The sequence below is a fragment of the Heliangelus exortis genome, chromosome 5 (assembly GCF_036169615.1).
Source record: "Heliangelus exortis chromosome 5, bHelExo1.hap1, whole genome shotgun sequence".
NCBI classification, from domain to species: Eukaryota; Metazoa; Chordata; class Aves; order Apodiformes; family Trochilidae; genus Heliangelus; species Heliangelus exortis.
The window spans coordinates 10,534,079-10,555,235 of record NC_092426.1 but is presented as its reverse complement, the minus strand read 5'-3'; the positions used below and the strand labels follow the sequence as shown (position 1 = coordinate 10,555,235).

Sequence of the window (21,157 nt, the reverse complement as noted above, 5' to 3'; positions counted from 1 at the left end):
GTGCTTGAAGTTGCTTTTGACTTCAAGGATTGACAGAATGGTAGAGGTCTTGAATATGATAAAAAAAAAAAAAAAAAAAAAAAAAAAAAAAAAAAAGCAGTTGCATTGGGAAAAGATATATTGGTATATATATACAAATTAGAAATTGGAGAACGGAAAGTTATTAAAGATTTTCAACTACCAGTTCTAAATGAAGCTTTTCCAGTCACACAGGAGGAGCAAATCCATAGGTAGCCAAGTTTCACTAGTCTGGATGTTTACGGAGTTTCACTTTTTTATCCTTTCTTGCTCATCTCTGTTTCTTTTACAGCTGCAACAAAATGTCAGGTTCTAAACTGATGACTGTGTTCCTGTCTGTGCAGCCACAGATATTCAGCAATGGAAATCATGTATTGGGCAATGTCTGAAGTTAGATAACTTTTTTCAGCTGCTTTCTTTTGTCACTGATAGCACTGCTCTTTAACCTCCTTGTCTTCTAGACTGGCATTCTCAGCATCACATCTCGGGTTTTGTGTGCTGGTTACAACTTCTTCAATTGCCTCTTCAGAGTCATAATTATCTCATAATGTTTGGTTTTTATGCTTGCTGCTGAACCTTTTAGTTTAGGCTTTTGCTCTTAAAAAAAGATTGAATTTCCTCATTAGTGACAACTGCAAGTTTCTTTAAGTTAGGGATGGATACTGTTACACCAAGGCATTAGACTCTGCAGGTTTTTAAAGAGCAGACAAGAAACAGGCAGACATTGGTCCAAAATAGGAACCAGTTTATACTTCCGTTTCAATTACTGTAGAAACTGGTTTGTTTGGGTTGTGTGTTTATTTTTTGTGGTTTTAAATAAGACCAAATAATTGGATGTATGTCTTGGGTTATGAGGATGGTTTCTTTGGACCCTCACCTTGGTCGATGAAGGTACAGAGAGGCTTTACTCTGGGGCAGTGGAGTGTGGATAAGGCTTTCAGCACTTCTACCCTTGCTCAGTTGATGTTAGTAAAGACATGAAATGTTACCCTTAATGTGTTGAAATGATTTGCTCTTTTTGTTTCTAGAAATAACTGTTGATATCAGAATTGAAAGAAACTTCCTTGTCTGTTTAGTCTCTATGGAAATTCTGTACCAAAAGTAGAGGTGCAGAAATTATCTACAGGAAAATGTTTCACTTTGAGTTTTTGTTTTGGGTTTAGCAAAGGAAGATCAGACATACAAAAATTGTCTACAAGAAAGTTTTTGTATTTGAAATGTGAGGTGTTTCACTCCCTGTGTGGTACATTTACAATTAAGAAATTAACAGGGCCTCATTTCCTCATTCTACTTCTTGAAGCTGAATTGTAACTGCAAGGGTTGAGGCAACTTTAGAGGTGTGGAATAGGTTTATATTTCAAGTGCCAATTAAAATAGTGCTCTTCTCTTGTAAATACCCAGGCATTTCTCTTATGTAAATAGGTGTTTTATCCTCCTTTCTCCTTTCATGTGCTGAGGTTTTTTTGAGACCATTTGCATTTGACTACAAGATAAGCAAGAAAGTTACTGAAAATGGATTTAATCTGGCGTATTCTTCCTCTCTTGATTCTGATAATGTTTTGCATGCTGACCTAGAAAAGTCACAGTCTGAGATAATAAGTACTGTAATTCAGCCTTCATCTGCAAAATTTTCTCAGCTGCCTGTCAGTTGTGCTATGTCCTGGTGAGTTAATCAAGTGGCCTTGCTATGTAGGCCCTGATCTTCTGTCAATTGTGAGTCGTATCGAGTTTGTTTCATATGTGGTTGTATGATGAAAATGTTGGAAAGTGTGCAGTAAGTAAAAACCTGTTGTTATGTCTAAAGCAGACTTAGAGAAGGGTTACTTACATTTTGTTACTTCATGGAATAGGCAGGAGGAGTTGGTAGTGGAGCTGCATAGATTCCAGATAACTTGTATACTGATGGTTGGCTGCTTTTTACTGTGGTATGGGGGCACCACTTGCTATGCTGTGTGTTATACAGTACCAGTGTACCTTCACCACACACCTCACTGCTTCCTCTAATGGCTTAACTTCAATATTAAGGACATTTTTCAGAGAGTGAGATGGAAGAATACAAACTCCCTTCTTCTTTGTTCAGAGAATATTGCCCATAATTAACTAGTACTTTGCTTTCGGGAATAGGTTTTAATTCTTCGCCTTCCTAGAGCCTTTAAAAAATACAGACTATTTTACATATTTGCTATGCTTAATATACATAGGTAGATATGAATGCATTATGTTCAAATGATGTGTGGACACGTGTTAAAAGCACATTCTGGTTTTATGTAGGCTTTCAAAGATGCTGTATTTGTTTTATTTAAGTGGAAAAAGAGGTCTTTCTTTCTTAGAAGTTATCTTATATTTGCTTCACAGAAACTATCTTAAAGCATGGACACCAGTAAGAAGACAGACCCCCCTTTATCTGTAGAAATGGTACAACAAAGGGCCAATCCTGATCGCAGTCCTTCAGCATCAATTTATGTTCCAGAGCAAGGTGGCTACAAAGAGAAATTTGTAAATGCTGTGGAAGATAAGTACAAATGTGAAAAATGTCGCCTCATCTTATGCAACCCTAAACAGACTGAATGTGGACACAGATTCTGTGAGACCTGCATGAATGCCTTGCTAAGGTATGTTTTTTTGTTGTAATAGAATATGTTGATATCTTTACATCTTGTGAAGTGCTCAAAATAGTATGGATGCCACTGTAGTTTTAGGAGTGCATTAAGCCAATGCCCTGGCTCCTTCTGCTTGCTTGTTATCCATATGCTGGTGCAAACATTTGTGTTCTGCTCTGGGTCAGGATGAGGCAATTAGACTTTACTATGTTGGAATAGTTGTTACAGTGGTTTAATCCCAGGTAGTGATGTGTTAGTCAAGAAATTCATTGCTTATGGAGCCTAGATGGAGTAGCTATTTTTTGTGACTGCTAACGTGGCTTACATTTGGGTGTAAAATACACTCAGTGAATCATGGCTGTGAGCCTACAGAGGCTCCTTAGAATGGTAATACCTAACTCAGCTGTGCCTTACAGTTGAGTATTGGGACCCTTGGATAAATGTAGCTGCTTTTGCATCTTCTCTTCCCCATAACCCTTCTAATTGTATGTCCTCAGGCTTTGTGTTTGTCGATTCCAGTAGGATAAAAAAGGCTGGCTTCTCTTTCACAGAGATGTTTGGGCCAGAGTGCAAAGTGTGTGAATGAATGTTACATACATAAAGTGAATGCTGACAGATGCAGTCTTTCACCATTCTAGGTAAAAATTAGAAGTACAATAATTCAAAGAGTATGTAGCATACTCATATTGAAGCATATGTGCATCAGTACACATTTATGTCTTTGCTTCTCAGCTTTGATTCGTTGCTACTGTCTGTGTCCAGTAGTCCAATTTCAAAATTTGGTGTCATGTTTGGACACCATTCTGCAAGCCTTAATCTCCTGTAGTAAATAAGCAGTTGGTACTTTAATTTACTGCTGGAAAGGCAGAGGTACAGAAGAAGGTGAGCTCATTGGATGTTGTGCACTGACTTTGGATCAGGCCCCAGTGATCTCCTGTTTACTGTTTGCAATCATCCTGACTCTAGGCATTAGTTTATAGTTCACTTAGAAGTACTGTAATCTCAGATAGATATAAATCAATACTACATGCAGCATGGCAAAAAGGTTTGGAGAATATTATATTGCTCTGCTTCATGATGAAGAGTAACCTCTGTATTGGACAAACACAGCAATCCATAGCTCACTATTGCATTCCTGTAGGTTTTATGCTACAGCATGTCAAATGGAAAGCAACAACAAAAAAACAGCACCAGCTTTTCCTTCAATACACATTTTTAGTGAGGTGTAGTTTGTAATTAAGAAATGCAGTTATTTCTTTCTGAATCTATGCATTTGGAAGACTCTCACATGGTTAATAACAGTTTGGAAAAAACCAAACACCTCCTGTGCTTGGGTGTGTGCAGATGGACAGAGCAGATCTCTAACAATCTAAACAGTAACAATCCTGGGATTGCTGGAATCTGGGTAGTTTTCCTTCCGTGCTGTGGGACATGCATGCATGCCTATTCCAGTGCAGTTAAAATATGAGTAATTAATTTTACCTTCCTGTCTTTCCAACTGTTGTGTTCTTGAACAGGACACATAAGTACCACCATCTACCACCTTGCTCTTCTGTTTGAGTTATTTTACCATACTTCAGTGCTCATTGCAAACAAATCCCTTATTAAAATTAAATGCACATCTCCTTTTTGTGAGAAATAAAAACTGTGCTGTAAAACTGGAAATAAAGTTTACATGGTTTCTGTGTTTGACACAAAAATGTTGCAGTGTTGTTGTGCTTCTGCTGTACACACACACTGATGACATGTTGGCAGGTTCTCCAGGGGTATTTGAGGACATTAGAATTAATAATAAGTGTAGATAATGCAGTAAAGATGTCTGCTCAGTATGCAGTAGTAATTTAAAAGAGCAAGTGGGATGCTTGAGTGACTTCAGTAAAAGCAAGGAGATCTTGACATTGTATTAAATACTATATGCCCTTAAGTAGATTGGTTTCCTTTTTTTTTTTTTTCCTAACAAAAGGAAAATGTTTAAGAAAAATATTACAGATACTGAAGCTGCAAGGTAGTTAAGATACTCATAAATATGGGGCAGAGAAATGAGTTCAAGGATTATAAGCCAGTGGAATGATTCAAATAACCATATTGATTGTATGTGTAACATAATCAAACTTATTAATCTTTTTACATTGATTTGCACTGCTGCTTGCACTGCAGCTTAGCTTGCCTGCCAATGAGTTGCTTTTTACAAGAATTTACCTAGCTTTTACCTAGCATTTTTCATCCAGGGGTTTTGGTGCATTACAAGGGAGATCAGTATGGCTGTCCTCATTTTCAATGGGGAAAAGGAGCTAAAAGGAAAAAGGGGATTTACACTATGACACCTAGCAGTTCAGAGTTGGAAACACCTGTAGGACCACAGGCTTCTTACAACAGTTGTCAACAGTTTGGTTTCTGTCCACACACTGCTCTGCTCCTCAACCTACCTCTTGTCTGAGAGATCACAAGTTTGGTTATTAGTTTACCAAAACGTCTACAGGGTAGTTGTTCAGATAAAAGAGGCAGGAAGGTTCTGTAACAGTTGCTAAAAGTAGAACAGACTCGAAGGAGATGGACATAAACACTTATTACCCTAGAAGGATGTATAATAGATGTCAAAGTAAAGTTTAATTGGTTGGTATTTGAAAAAGGTAATTGAAGAGATGGTATTTTTCCTGTTTGCACAGACAGATTGAGAAGTGATGAAAATTGTGGATCAGGTGCATGCTGTAAAATAAGGAATCAATTATTGCTGTCTTGATGAAAGCCATTGCACAGTGAGCTGGAGGCATTGTGGAGATCTTATTTACTTGACAATGCCAGATACTCTCCACTGAAAAATCAATGTTAAATTATTTAAAAGTAATATTTATCTTATTACAAAGAGCTCTATTCACTTTTAATGATTTTTAAAATATATTGTATAATCATAACTAAATGTCTCAAATGGAAATTTTTATACTAAAAAAAATTCAGATGAGTTCAAATTGTTTTTCTGTTTTCTCTCCAGTTCTTCTAGTCCAAAATGTACAGCGTGTCAAGAAAGCATAGTAAAAGATAAGGTATTGTTAAAATTGTTTCTTATTCAAGAGTATTGAATTGTGTGGTGTGCATAAGATGTGTTATTGCTGTGTGGGAATAATTTCATAAGCTTAATAAGCTACCTGCAGAAGATGGTTTTGTTATAAAACTTAAGACATGCATATTATATAGGAAGACAGCCCGTTTTTACCACTAAACACATGCTAGGAAAAGCCACGTCATCTTCATCCTTAATGATCCAGCCAGGTGTCACATCTTGTTTACATAGCTGGGTGCTACAGCAACAAATTGCAGTTACCTTCCCATCAGCTGGGAGGATGACAAGAAGTACTGAATCTTCAGTAGATACTGAGGTGTGGCAGATGCAGGCAAACTTTGCTTCTGATTTGGCTGCAGAACAGTGTCTACTGCTTCCCTAATTTTTCTGTCTTGTTCTGTGAACCGAGCTAGAAGCAGAACAGTGTGGAGTTACAGCAACTTCAAGAGACTGAGCATACCTTTATGTGGATAAGCTGTCTCACTGATAACCCTCTTTGCTGTTTTTTCACAATAAAACCTTATGTTGCCTTTGAAAGGTTGAGGGTAGAAAAAATGATACATGGTTTACGCATGCGTTATGTTGGATTTCTTTTAAAGTGCTAAGAAAATTCTTTGTGGCAATACTCTTCATTGCATAAATAAATACTTCTAATAGTTAACCTTTTCAGAAAAGGTTAGTGGGTACATTAATCTCTCCTTGTCTTAACACAAAGTAGTTCTCTGAGTAGAGCTCAGTAGTTTTGACATGGATGTGCTCTTCAGGAGCTCACACCAATAATCATGGTGCCTGCTTTATTTTTCTTTGTTCTGTTGACTCTGGCTTGATAGCTCCCCATATACATAAATATGTACATTTGTTATGAAATTTCAAAGATCCCTGAAATCAGAGGAGGACATGAAGGGAAGTGTGTATTAAATACATGTTAGTGTAACGTGTGCAAGCCAGTAATTTTCATGAAACTGGAAGCCACTCTCTTCCCATAAAATTGCTGATGGCTTTTAAACAGTCCTGGCCAAACTGTTCCAAGAATTGCCTTCTTATGTTAATTTCAGTCAGCAAAATTGCATGGAGTAGCACTGTGAATTCCTTTGGAAAAAATACTGCAGTACTGGAAATGGATTATTCAGATGAAATTTGTTGATTCAATAAACTTCACATTATGTATCTGAAAAGTCAACAGAAATCAGTGACCTGTGTCAGATGAGACTGGATGAGAATGTAGCATTTCCTTCTTCACTGGTGCTGGAGATAGATCTCATAGTCACTGAGCAGATCTGGGCATAGTTCTGGGTTGATGCTGTTAAATGTTGGCATGCAGAGTAATTACAGAGTAAAAGTGTAATAGAGTTCTAGCTTATGCAAGACTATTAATGGCAAGCAAATAGAAAAAAAAAAAGAAAAAAAAAAATTAAAACCAGTCCTTTTTTATGCCTCTATCTGTATTTATAGTGAAAGTGAAAAAGTAGTAGAGCATCTGTCCAAAGTACTCTCCTTCACTGGGATGTTTTATAGTGGAGAAATCTCTGATATGCACATTCAAGAAAAAATGGTTAGGATTTTATTTTTGACATATAAAGCTAAAATTAAGTGATACTGCTGTAGCCAGATTGCTACTTTATTTGAACTTGTGTATTCTTGAGTGGTTTTAAATTTCTAAAATTAGGTGATTTTTGATTTTTCAGGTATTTAAAGATAATTGTTGCAGGAGAGAACTACTTGCCCTTCAGATATACTGCAGAAATGAAAACAAGGGCTGTAAAGAACAGCTGTCTTTGGGTCAGTTACTGGTAAGTAACTTAATATAGTCATAAACTTCCTTATGAATTATGGAGTGAGAAGAAATCAAGCAAATTAAAACCCCAGTCCATTTCTTGACTTTCTTATGCTAGTGGTTAGTCTGATTTATACAGGTCAGAACAGAGTGAAACTGTTCTGAAACTCAGCTTTTCAATAAGCTAAAAGGAATTGTAATAAAAAATCGTGATTGTGTAACACCAAAACTCAGAAATGTAAATGCATGAAGGGGAACAAGGAGTGAGGACTGAAATTGGGAAGAATCTTAATGTGTACTTTACAAATGTGAAAAATTCAAATTCCCTTTTGGTGTGCGTATAGGTTTTTTTAAACCATTCTTAATCTTCTATAAGTGGTGGTTTATGCATGGAGTTAAACCTTTGGCTTCTTCAGACTTAGAAGAAGAAACTTATAGCTTTTTTTCATGAAGGCATAAAATAGCAGTAACCTAGTAATCTATCAGTCAGAAGGGATGGCTACACAGCGGTCTGCAGCGAGGTGTGTGGGTACTTTAACTTGGTTTGAATGAGCAAGCTCAGTACTTTAACTAGAGCACAATGTATGTTTGTTTTAAATACACCTTGAAAAAGAATGCTTACCTTGTGTTTAAATAACCTGTTTGGATTTTGAACTGTGCTTAAAAGTTTAACAGTAGTTTCTGTACATGAAAAATACAATTAAATTCGCTGTCTGAGTAAATGGAGTGTAAAGTTAGAATGATATTCCTGAGTAGATTTGTTAGGACTTGCTCTTGCAAAATAATAGTGCAAAAATAGCTTTGGTTATTTTGATTCTGAAGTTATTTAATGTGGCACATCTCAAAGGACAGAAGACATGTGCAAAACTTAGTTGGCTTGACTGTTCTATCTTCTTTTAATCTTTCAGATGCATTTGAAAACTGATTGTCAGTTTGAAGAACTGTCTTGTCCTCGTGCTGATTGCAAAGAAAAAATACTGAGAAAAGATTTGCCAGACCATATAGAAAAGACTTGTAAATACCGGGAGACAACCTGTAAATACTGTAAAAGCCAAGTCCCAATGATAATGTTGCAGGTGCAGTATTTTCTTGTGTGTAGAACAATATTCTGAATATTAATGTGGAATAATATTTCCTCTTGGGCTTCTTTTTTTCTGATGTTCAGATACTGCATTTTAAAAAATCCTACCCATTGCATAATATGTATACTAATTTTTACTATGCCTTTTGGGTTTTTGCTTAAACTGATACAATAAAGGCAACTACCATGATAACAATTAAATGTTGTGCAGGAAAATCAAAAGCGTAGCAATTGACTTGGATATAATCCTCCTCACATACTGCTTGAGCTGTTAGGAGAGGAGGAGACAGTGTCAAAACAAATTGTGTCTTTGCAGAACCATCAAACTGACAGGTTTAGGCAGAGGTATTGCTGTTCTTGGCATACAAGTAGCTTTTCTTGTAAGCCACATGCTGTGAGTTACCAGTGCAGAGTAGAAGTTCAGAAAGTCATACTTACTTTACACATGGAACTGTAAATTGACTCTCTGTGTGTTATTTTGCATTGAACTGTTTTATGCTGAATCTTTCTTGCTGTTATTCTAACATTTTTAAAAAATGTTTACATAATTTCCATAGTTTGGTAGTCTCAGATTTCAGACCTTTTTGGTCTAGTAAGAGTGATGAGAATTTTGTTTTCATTTGTGTTCTTGTGTATTGTGTTGTTTGTTAAGTGAAGTCTCATGGTGATAAGCATTCTTTGCTAAAAGATGTTGTTACAAAAAGGCACAGGTAGAACCTTACCAAGTTGTGATTTAGATTGGGCTTTCTCTCCTTTGAGTGTATACTTACGAGGGCTGATATTTCAATAATTGTGCATTACCTAGCATAAGGTGGCTGAGATGTGAAAATACACAGGAAAAGATAAGTTTACACTGTCCTTATTCTAGCACATTCTGATAGAGATGAAACTGTGTTTAGATTATGCACACTGTTCTTCCAGATTTGCCTTCAGGATGGGAATTGAAATCAGTGAATATTAAATATGTGTTGTTGTACAAACTGGATTTCCATATCTAAGCCACAAGCTTAGAAACTGCAGACAGTTTCTTTTTATAGGAGCAATGTAGTTATATTTTGGGGAGTTTGAAGTCATCCTTACATATTGAGGAACATAGAACTCTGTTTTAGAGCTTTGTCTTTTACCAGGTGTTGATGAATTTAACGTTTATGAAATCTTTGAACTAGCAGTAGCTTTCAAGATACTTAGAAGCTGAGACAGGTTTTAGTCTACTAGATTTTTAATTCACAGTGAAACCTATTGTAGAGATACATGTTGAAAGCAAGAATGGTATATGACTGAGGAACAGAAAAGAGTGTCAATAAAGTCCTTGTTGCCCAAAATCTCAAGTTGTTGAATTCTGAGTTTCTTAAAAGGGAATAGAACTGGCTTATCCACAGAGCCAAAAAAGTTGAAAATGTAGTTGAGATGCCAGTATTTTGATTGTATTAAAGTCAGTACTGCTATTCAGCTGCCTTTAAAAATACTAAACAAATCTGCATTTGTAAGTCAGAAGATTCCCAAACATTATTGAATGTTCTCATGTTATCTTTGGCTTATACGTTGTTTCGGTACATAGCAAAAGAACATTTTTACTTCCATACTGCTGTAAGTGTTCAGAAAACTCCACAATTAGAAGATTAGGAATTGGCTGCTATTTTTTATTTGTTTCCTAGATTTTTTAGAAGTTCAGTGATTATAGTAATGGAGGTGCTTTTATTTGTTGTGGGCTGATAAAATGTTACCTTGTGAGACTGTATGTTTGAATGAAAGGCTCCTTTTGACTTCTCACTTGAGTTTTGTCACCCAGAGCTCGAGACTACCTCTAGCTTCTAAAATTTTCTCCAATGTAATTATGATTGAAGCAGGCTGAAAATGGAGCTAGAGGGAGCATACCAAGAAAAAAGGTATGCAAATGGAAACAAAAATAGTTTTAGTGGAGTAGGTATGGTTCATGTCTTCATAGAATCCTATGACCAGTGGAGTAGGAAATCCCCATGATTGAAGGCAGTCTTTTTACAATGTTAGTACACCTTTTTTTTTTTTTTTTTTTTTTTTTTTTCTTTAGATTGCACTTGTTTTGCTTGCAGTTTTACTAGGTGAGTTAACTTCTTAGTTTCTTTGTGCTTTCCATCCTGTGACTCCTGGCAAATAAAGATGGTGCATTGTTAAAACAGGAAATAGAAGCTTGAAATGCTTCTGAATTACTGCGTTTTTGGCAGATAGTCCCCAAAACTGCTTGGAAGAGTGTCTGCTATAAAGTTGGTATTTGGGCAGTAGTAGTGTGATACATATGTGGAAGGACAGCATAGTGGTTTTGTGTGCTGGACTGTGTGAATTTAGTTGGTCAGTAGGAAGAAGATTCTGCTACTGGAATGGCATTAGTCTGGTATATCCTGAAGTCATTGGAAAGGCTCCCCTTGGTTTCAGTGGGTGGGCCCTGGAATGAGGAGCAAGGAGGAGAACTGGAGAGGGGTTTGAGGAGTTGCATATTGCTTTGTTCTCATGAACTGAAAAGGTCACAGCCTTTGACAGATAGTTTGATTAGGTTAGAGGAGAAAGTGAATTAAATTAGAGAACCAGTATTAGAAAGGAGCAATAATTTTCTAGTTTTGTAGTTGATAAACCATTAAAGAATTTTTTAGGGCAGTAGAATCCCAAAGGTGTGCAGTTGTGTGTAAGGTCCCACTTCAACCTGATTACAGGTGTGTTTAGAATAACGGGAGATCCAGGTCCAGGTCTTGAGTTGCAGCAGAAATGGTCCTGTGGGCCATCACCTTTCAGAAGAGAACATCTTCTCCCAGAGGTTACTCGGGGGTTAGCATGGCTCCTGGTTGGGTGTCCATGTCTTGGTGGGGAGGGACTGAAGCTCACTCCTCATCCCCATGTTTTGGGAGGCTCTCCCATCTCTCTGGTTAAGGAGCAGCTTATGTTTCTTTGATTTCACTCACTGTGACTGCCACTTCCTAAATGTGCTAAATTTAAGTGAACTAATGTGATAGCTGGTGCGAGGTGGGTTTACAGTTCCAAGTATTTGCAGTTTTATGGCAGCGTTCTTAACCAAGACCTTTCACATCCTAGGGTTTGAGTTTCCTTCAGGTCTTGATTTATTAAAAAAAAAAAAGTTATTACTGTGCACAAAGGGCATGTTGTTTGTTCTTCCTTTTCTAACAGGCATATGCCTTTAGACCTTTGTTTCCTTTGCTTTTTTTATATACCACAACCTAGAAAAAATTGTTTCAGGTTGAATGGGACATGTCACTTGACACAAAACATCATCTTTTTCCCAGGTTTTTAATTTTGTTGAGAAGAACTGAGAAAAAACGTAAATTTTGTAATCTTGGGCCTGATTTTCTTCCCTCCTTACAGAGATATAGTTTGACAGCTCTGCTGAAGTGTATGTCATCATCTGGGTTCAGATGAAAATGCCTGCTTAGAAATATAAAATTTCAACATCTTGTTTAACTTCGGGTGTATAACAGCGAATGTGGTATCAGATATTTGGGAATCAAAATGCAAAAGAATTGGAAGGAAGATATCCATACAGAGTAAAAAGTGATTTTCTGAGAGTGGCCAGTGGTCATTTCTGGAGAGCTTCCCCATGCACTGGATACCCTTACTGAAAAGGACATCTCCAGTGGTTCTGCTCTCTCTTAAAAGATGTCCAATTTTGCGAGTAATTCTTAGAAAAGAAAACTTGACTTTTATTGTTCTTTTATTGCTCTAAGTAAAAGGTGTAAAGTGGGAAGGAAATAGATCTACTCTGTATGGGAAAACACAAGAAAACCTGTATTTTTGTTTCAGGGTATTAATACTTCTACTGAAACCATAAACTGGTTTTTGAACAATTGCAGTTCTGTAACTGAGCACAGTTGAGATAAACACTGAAAAATATCTTATGTGGGGTTTTTAAATGTTGTAGGATGCTTTTCTTTGCTGATAAGTCCCCTGTAATTTCAGAGTTAAGATTTGATTTGTGGTTTGTTTGCTTTTTCCTCTGTAGAAACATGAAGATACAGACTGCCCGTGTGTCATGGTTTCATGTCCTCATAAATGTAGTGTTAAAACACTCATGAGGAGCGAGGTAAGACGTCATGTCCTGTGCTGTGTTGAAAAATTAAAAAAATTCTTAGTAAGATCTCGCAAGAATTTTGCCAGAAGCCATTTCCTTATTAGAATGTGAGATCTAAAGAAAAGCTTTTTCTACCACACAGTTAAGTGTGATAACACGCAAATATTTTCATTATTTCTTGAAAAACTATCTTAAATAATTTCTTAGTTTTGTGTCATTATATACTTGGCATGCCCAAGATTAGTGCATGTCTTCCCTGCTTTGGTTTTACTATCTCTCCCTTCCCATATTTGAAGTGTTTGTTGATCACAGCAGAGCAGCATCTTGGGGTAGCTAGCTTATATTAATATAAAAAGAATAAAATATAGTGCACATTGACAAGAATTAGTAAAGACTAGAAAAATCATAAATGTGTAGACTCATTCAATGGAAGAACTTAATTTATTGTTAAATATGATAAATGTCAGAAAAAATAATAACTGACTTAAAGAATTAGTGTAAGATATGGAGTAACATTGGTACATTACAATGGCCAGATGCAACAGTGCCTAAAAATTTCTCTTAATGTATAGAAACTTGCAGTAATACATAGACCAGATTTAAAAAAAAAAAATCTGTTCAAACAAGAAAGGTTTATGTTCTTGTACGTTAGAAGATAAAAGTAGCATCGGTTAAAGTCGATGTGTGTTATTTTTTTCTAAAACTAGAACTACCTCACCAAGGGTGGGGAAGAGCTTATTTAAGTCTTCAGCGCTCTGTAAGGCTTGCTTAAGGAAAGTGAAGTTTCTGATCTGAGGATAAGCTTTTCTCTTTTCACTGGTATTTCCTGAGCTGAAGTCACAGGATTTTTCAGTTGCACATGTAAATTATTAATCATGTCATAGTGCACAGGGCACATAATGCACCTGCCAGACACAGGGGCAGATTTTTACCCCAGGATAATTAAATATAAAATGTATGATAGATACTGTACCTTTTAAGAGAAATTGAGCTTCTAAGACAAGAGAGCTGGCTTAGTATATGTATTTTATAAGTGCTTACTTAAGAGTTTAGATCCTGGTTCTGGAGCATTTAGGCATATTCTTAAATCTTGGCCTCAGCAGTTACTTTGAGAGGAGGTCTGTCTGAGTTCTAATAACAGCTGACCCATTGAAACCTGGGTCATTAGACTTAGTCAGAATTGGGTTCTGAAGCCACTGGTAGAAACAGAACTTTATAGTCATCTTGCCCTGCATCATCTGTTGCTGTATGTTTAATTTTTTCCTGATACTGTGATAATGTATATATTTCCTAGCTGCATGGTTAGGGTCAATGACTAATGCAGAAAATGGGAAAATGCCTGCCTAACAGTTTGAGAAAATTCTGTAGGGTACAACAAGTTATTGTAGGATGAAAGGTAATTTTTCATATTTAATTCATAACTCTTTGGCAGACTTCTAGTTTTGAGAAGTTGGAAGCTTGGCATTCCTGTAAAGCCTGTTATACCATGTGTCTCTTTCTTACTTGGTCCCACTTTTTTCTGAACCATGTATCTTTTGAAACTACTGTGAATTTCTGCAGATAGTGTTTAGAACATAATAGGTATATAACAGAGATGAGTGACTGCTTGCATCTCAGGATCAGATTTTAAAGACAGTCCTGCCTGCTGCAGAGTGCCACGGTCAAAGCAGAATGGGTTCACCATCTTTTCCCATGGAGGTGGATGAGCTGAGTCATGTGAAAGTTATGGTGTGGGAATTTCAAATGAGATTTTGAAATCCAGAAGTGTGCCAGCTGAGGAGCTAGACTAGCTCCTGTCTGCTTTGTGGGAATTTTTTTGAGAGAGAGTTTCTTGCACTATCCAAAAGTGGTGCTTTGCATCTAGCTCCTGCCCTCTGTGCTGCAATAGCTGCCATCTGTAGATATGTAAATGCCTCTGTGAATTGGTTTATTTTCAAATGAAAAGTGGTCTGTGCTGATAATAACTCAAGATATTGAACTATATCTCAATCTGAAAAATGCAGGCATTTTACTAATCAATTTTAATCCTGTGTACTGCATTTTTTAAAAGTTGCTTAACTGTACCTATTCTAAAACTCGTGTGTTTCATGCAGTAATTGTTTAGTCTTTTTTGTGTAATTTAATTGTTAAATTTAGGCACAAAAATTTTGCATGTTATGTTTTGAGAAATTGGTTCCCTGTGAATATAGGATTAGAAAAAATGTGCTACAGTGAAACTGATCTTAAGACTTGCTCAGAACACCAATAAAAAACATTTGTTGCAAAAAGATAAGTTATTCCCTAAAGTAAAAATGAAATCAGATCAATAATTGTAGAGTGTGTTCTTTTTGTTTGGTTGGTTTTTTTTTTAATTGGGTTGCCTACTGAAATAGTCTTTAGTAAAAGTTTCACTGTACATTAAATGTATCACACTGTATACTGTATTGGCATGTGTGTGTGGTTTACATATGTGTATATATAGTATTTGCACTTTAGGTCAGACTGGAGAAAATATACACACGTGTATTGTATGTTCTGCAAACAGCACACAATACAAACCTGATAACCTGTGCCCTTTTATGTTTTGAGCATTATCATGCAAACATCTTTTGCCAAAACTCACATTTTTTTCCTATTGCAGTTGAATGCACATTTGTCAGAATGTATTAATGCCCCAAGTACCTGTAGTTTTAAGCGTTATGGCTGCACTTTTCAGGTCAGTATATACCAATTGTACTTCCCAATTGATGAAAGTCTGCAAATAGAACCTAACTCTTTGACATGAAAGTTCTGGACTTCTCTAGTCGTGGTTAAGAAAAGTCATCCAGTTGCACCAAGTGATTATGCAGCAGATGTTTGGTTTTGCATTTTAAAAATAAACAATACAAAAAGGCCACACATTCCTGTAGTGGTTTTGGAGTTCATTTGTTAGGTACATCTTGTTGAAACAGGAAGATGATAACATGTGAAAACCTTTTTATCTTAGAGGAAGGTCACTTTTGTTCTTCAGGAAAATAGGCTAGTAACTGGAACTGTTACTCTGAAAGTATTTATTTTCTTGAGATAAGTATGTTTATATTTTCTCTCATTTGTGTCTTAGTATTTTTATTCAGGTTAAACATAGGTTAGCACTCTTAAGACGTATTTTTATGTGCATTCATATGTTTGTGTGCACATAGGTGTACAAATCAAAACATAGCATGAAATTTAATTTTTAGAAAATGTTTTAGGTTATAATCCTGGCAATCCCTGCAATATTTTTAAAATTTTGTGACAGCCAAACCTAAGAGTTTAGTTTCAGTAGTAGCATTCCAGTCCATTCCAATATTCAGCATCCCTTGTATATCTCTGGGAATTTGGATGCTTATATAATAAAAAGATTAGTCAGGAACTCTCAGAATCTCCTGACAGGAAAAATGGAGTTTATCAGATGGGATGATGGATTTGTTAGGCCATGATAACTGAAAGAGACAACAGTAAGCAGCAGCACTCCTGAATAAACTGCTTGATGCAGGTATTTCTGGGTTCTCAAGTAATGAGCATCATTTTTAAGTGTTAACAGTAATGCTCGTAGTGGTAGAACTGATCAGTGCTGTAATCTTGCCCACTGTTATGTCGTATGTATTGCCATTCATTTTATGTATGTATATGTGTGCATATATGTACATATATCCACATATATATTTTTAGTATTTTATATAGAGTACATACTTTGAGGATCATGGAAACCCTTTCAGTTGCTTTGCAGCATTACCTGCCATCAAAGCTGATATACCCTGCATTGCAAAACACTTACTGAGGTAGCTGTACTACAACTCAACACAGATAAAGAAAGTAGTGTGGTCTGCATCTTATGTACTCTGTATATGATCTATGTGTGTTCTGTAAACTTCTTATATAGTGGTTATTTGTAACAGCACTTATAGGTTGTGCAGAGGCACTGTACCTGAATATCACAGCAATCATGGTAACATCTTAGATGACAAACCAGGCATTGTAGTATCTCTCAAAGTAGTTTATAAAGCTGGCAGTTTCCAGTGATAATAAATTTATCTTAAATATTTGTCTTTAATACTCAACTGAGGGAAAACTTAGTGCTTCTGAAGCTGTTCATGGAATACAACAGAAATTTTAAATTACGGTTTGGGGAATTGGACATTTTAGGTTTTGTATGACTCAAGAGCTTTATTGTGCTTTATTTAGTGTAAAGCTACACAGAAGACTCTAAAATACAATTCATTTTGTAAATCTCGTTCATCTTGATTGTCTTTGATGTATCAAGTACACTGGGTGGAGATATATGGCAGTTGTATAAAACACTTGCTATATTAAATGTATTCCTGATTTTGTAAATTCCCAAGTAGATTTCCCTTTTCTCTACGGTTCTGCAACATGCATCTGTGAACCAAAATATGTAGTGGTGGTTCGATGTCTTGATATACTCTTTCTTTGTAGGTTTAAAAGAAGTGGAATTGGCTAAAATGTATAAATTCTTTGTTGTCACAGGGAACAAACCAACAAATTAAAGCACATGAAGCCAGCTCAGCAGTGCAGCATGTTAACTTATTGAAAGAGTGGAGCAATGCTCTAGAAAATAAGGTATATCTTCTACTCACTTCTAATTTTAATTGATTTCTTTAAATCATATAAAAGTACTGGAAGAAACACTTTTTCTGTTTAACAGCTGTTCAGCAGTACAGCTAAAGCACTAGTAGGCTCCAAAAGGAGTCAAGCCATTTAGCTTATCTGGTACCTTTGTTATAATAAAATGCTGTGAGAAACTTGGCTTCACAACTCCATATACAATTTTCCTCATTGGTAGCTTAATTAAAACAGTTTCTTCACACAGATAAGTAGTGCAGTATTAAATATCCTCTTTGAGATTCCTTCTTAAAAAAGGGATGGTTCAAAAAGCTATGGCAGCAGTATGAGCTGTATTTTTATTACCTCAGTATTTTTGCAGAGATAACATTATTAGAAATACCCTGCAATAAACTGGTTATTCATTTTATTTTTGTTCTTGCTCTCTAAAACTAATGACCTTCAGAGGTTAATTAAATTAAACACATTGTAGCTTATGGACACAGTAGTTTCTGCTTTACTGCTAGACCAGAATGAAGTTGATGGTTGCAGTGCTTCCTTGGGGCTCATGCTTTTAGAATGTTTGGGATTTGGGAAATGCTGGAAATCATAGCAGTATCATCTGCAATCTTGTGAATTGTTTGAATGATTTAACCATCAGTTGTCCAGATAAAATTTAAGGCTTTGGTTTAGAAATGCAAAACCTCTGAACAAATAACTTCATTTTTTTAAAAATAATTTGAAAAAGATTACTGTTTCACATAGCTATTGAAATAATCCTGGGGTTTTTTGGGGGGGAGTGTCTGGGAGGAAATCGCTGAATTATAAAACTATTTTACAAATGCAGGCAGTAGAGTCAGGAGCCTCTTCAGGTTTTTCTAGAATGAGTTTAATAAACCAACAATTCCAATGTAAGCTCAGTGTGCAGTTAAGGTCTGTATGGCTTGTGACTTCTGTCATCTCATTGCAGACTGTTAGCTCCATTTTAGCAAATGCTGCCTAGAAATCCCATTTCCTTCTTGCATTTCTCGTGCATGGGTTTTTAGCAAAGTGCTGCAGCTGCAGGAAGCAGAGTTTTAAAGCAGAAGTTAACAGGAACAGCAAAATATAAATTTTGTCCTCAGCACAATTGTCCATGCATTGTTTTGGGTTTTTTTGTTTTGTTTTTTCTTTAACTTGAAGCCCCACTAAGGAAACCATTGAGCCTGAGAGCAAGCTAGCATAGGTTGTTTTTTTTTTTAGATAGAATTTTTACTATTTATCTGAGTCTTAGTTTGATGATCAATACCAATACTTAAGTTTGCTTTTGTACTTGAATCTCTTTATTAATGTAGGAGCTGTATTTTAACAGATTCATGTCCTTTGTTCTTTTTTAATAACTTTGATTTAAACTATACAATTTATTTAACATCATAGGAAAAAAACACGTTTCCTGTGACTTCCAGAACAGATCATGTTCTGCCTTTTGTCAGTGTCCTTAAAGGTGCTTTGTTATTTAAAAAATGCCCAACAAATTCTGTGTATGCCTCTAATAGAGCTAAGAGAATATACACTTCACTCTTATATATTTTTGGTTTAACTTTCATTTAGGACATAACTGCTTATCATTGTTTGTCCATCTTTTCTTTCTCTTTCTTTCTCTCTCTCTCTCTCTCTTTCATTCTTTTCACTTCCTGCTTTGTTAACTTCTTCATAATAGAGTTGAATCACTGGAAATTCCAAGACTCTGCCAAGTTACCAGAATAGCTAACCATGTCTCATATGTTAGTGACTTTATTCTAGAGAAGGGTAACAAAGTAATTTGCAACTTCATTGTTGCTCTCTTTTTTCGAGAAAAAAAAAAATAGATGCACTGAAGAGCAACAGTGCAAAGTTAACTTAGCCAGTATCACAAAAATCTTGGCACTGCTGATGTCAGTGGAAGTCTTGTTGGTTTCTCTAGGGTCAAGATTTCATCTGGGGTACACCCTCTGATATGTTTGAAGGGGAAAGGAAAAGTTGCCTTCTTCCACTCACCACGTTTTTTAACAGTGCTTTGTGGAGTATGCAAATGGAAGGTCTTCAGAGCTGTGAAGCCTGTGCTAAGTTATGAGTTTGGTATTTGAATGATGCTGTTGGGAAAGGGTAGTAAGGGAATCAAAACTCCGTGGGGTGTATTAAAATTTGGTGTTCACTCTGTGAGAGGACAGACTTGCCAGACTGAAACTCCAATATCATTTTATGATGTTGGAAACAATGACTTGAACATAATTTTGTGGCTTTGTCACATTCTTTAAAAAATCTGGTATAGACTAATTCTTCTTTTTTAATATGTTTCTTAAATGTGGGACCTGCCTGTTTTAACCAATTTCTTTGTGGTGTGTGTTCCATTCCTTTTTAGTAAGGGATAGTAAGCAATAGCATAACTTGAAAAACTGCTGAATAACAGCATGCTTGACAAGGAAGTAAAAGAACCTGATTGCTGTTTGTAAAAAGGTGGCGTGTTTCCTTCACTCTGTATTTTAACTCAAGTTCCAAAGACTTCTGGCAGATGCAGGAGACTCTAGTCTTAAGGATTTCTTATTCACAAGTTACCACCAAACTACATTTACTGACTTAGCAATGGCAGTTCTGTGGGATTAAGGGCTGCAGGACATAATTCTCTTTTTCTTCTGTTCTGTAAAACTGCATGGAAAATCTCAGTACAAGACAGGCCCACGTTTTTAACTTGTACAAAAATGGAAATGTAATGCTAGTGACACAGAGTGTAACTACCTTATGATTGGGAGGCCTGGGGAGGAAACAATGAGAAAAGGGTAATGTAAAAATCCCAATTAACTGAAGAACTCTGATTCATTAAGGAAAAGGAGGATGCAGATCTGAAATATATGGGAGGCAGAGGTACTAATTAAAAATCAAAGTCTTTCTTTAAAATTTTCTCAAGTACCTAGGTGTGGATTTGTTCAGCCTTGAGATTTTTTCTCTCTCTGCACTGGCAAAATCAGCTTTATCTTCTGTCTGTTGAGCCTGTTCTACCAGTTTTTCCATAGATAAATGCAGAACTAATGTATGTGTGTGTATGCATATATGCATGCTATGCTATATTGGAAAGTAGATAAAACACCTGTATTATACTATCACTATCTTTTTGGGCCCTTGTCTAATGAACTTGTTGAATGCCTGTGAATTCTGGCAATCCTTTGTCTGATTTAGACAAATATAGATATTGAAATAATTTACCTTTTTAAAGACAATAGCTTCTTGAGTCTAGGAATGCAGTGAAAAGTGATTCAACTATGATTAGAGGGGAGGTAAGGTGGTGGAATTTTACACTAGTGCCCACATCAGGGGTGTAAAAATGGCTTTACCTGAAGCTAATATCTGTATTGGGAGTGGTGGTGTAGGTTTTTTGGGGGGAACATAAAACATCCGAGTAATTTGTCTTGATGTAGAATGTTTATTAAGATTTTCCTGGGTCAAAAATAGTGCTGCTCTCTCTATGGAGGTCTATCTGTCAGGACATGTCTAAATGTCATCTCATGTCAAGTGTTTGTTTTCTACGTTTTTGCCACTGAACAGCCATGCCTGGTGAAAGATTAAAAAAAAAAAAAAGAAAAAAAGAAATGCGACCCATCACCACAAAGCACTTTCTTCCCAAACAACATTAATGATTAGAGCACAAAGTAGTGTAACAGAGAATACTGTCTTTAATCCCCAAGAGATAATAATGATATTCTTCTAACAAGGCTCATGTTTTAAAAATTGGAATGAGTCACTAATGAATGAATGAATAGAATGTCAATACAGAGAGAGAATATAATCTGCAGTCTGGAGCTCTTTTAGTTTTTTCTACTAGCAGACATTGTTGGTTTTTCTTTCAAATGCATGGATCCTGTCTGTATTCACTCATTTCAGGAGTCTTCATCACCATCACATTATGTGAAGCCAAGCCAATCCCATACAGATGATGTTTTTCCTTAAATTTGCTACAGATCAGGGTAGATCGGAGTAGGTGGGGAAATTATTGTTTCCCTTT

General features: G+C 36.1%; 2 protein-coding genes across 10 annotated transcripts in view; both read left to right on the top strand.

Moving 5' to 3' along the window:
* EXOC3L4 (exocyst complex component 3 like 4) overlaps window positions 1–21,157 on the top strand; it is a 360,645-nt gene that overhangs the window by 47,831 nt on the left and 291,657 nt on the right. The window lies entirely within an intron of this gene.
* The window catches only part of TRAF3 (TNF receptor associated factor 3), a 66,221-nt gene that overhangs the window by 32,499 nt on the left and 12,565 nt on the right, over window positions 1–21,157 (top strand). For 5 of the 9 annotated variants that reach the window (XM_071745513.1, XM_071745511.1, XM_071745509.1 and 2 more), the window contains 7 exons: window positions 2,374–2,630; window positions 5,608–5,659; window positions 7,362–7,466; window positions 8,359–8,526; window positions 12,514–12,594; window positions 15,203–15,277; window positions 17,068–17,160. In XM_071745513.1, coding sequence (XP_071601614.1) covers window positions 2,389–2,630; window positions 5,608–5,659; window positions 7,362–7,466; window positions 8,359–8,526; window positions 12,514–12,594; window positions 15,203–15,277; window positions 17,068–17,160 — 816 coding nt within the window. In that variant the 5' untranslated portion in view covers window positions 2,374–2,388. The remainder of the gene's footprint in view (window positions 1–2,373; window positions 2,631–5,607; window positions 5,660–7,361; window positions 7,467–8,358; window positions 8,527–12,513; window positions 12,595–15,202; window positions 15,278–17,067; window positions 17,161–21,157) is intronic. The other 4 variants (XM_071745515.1, XM_071745514.1, XM_071745517.1 and 1 more) reach the window with 2 other exon arrangements.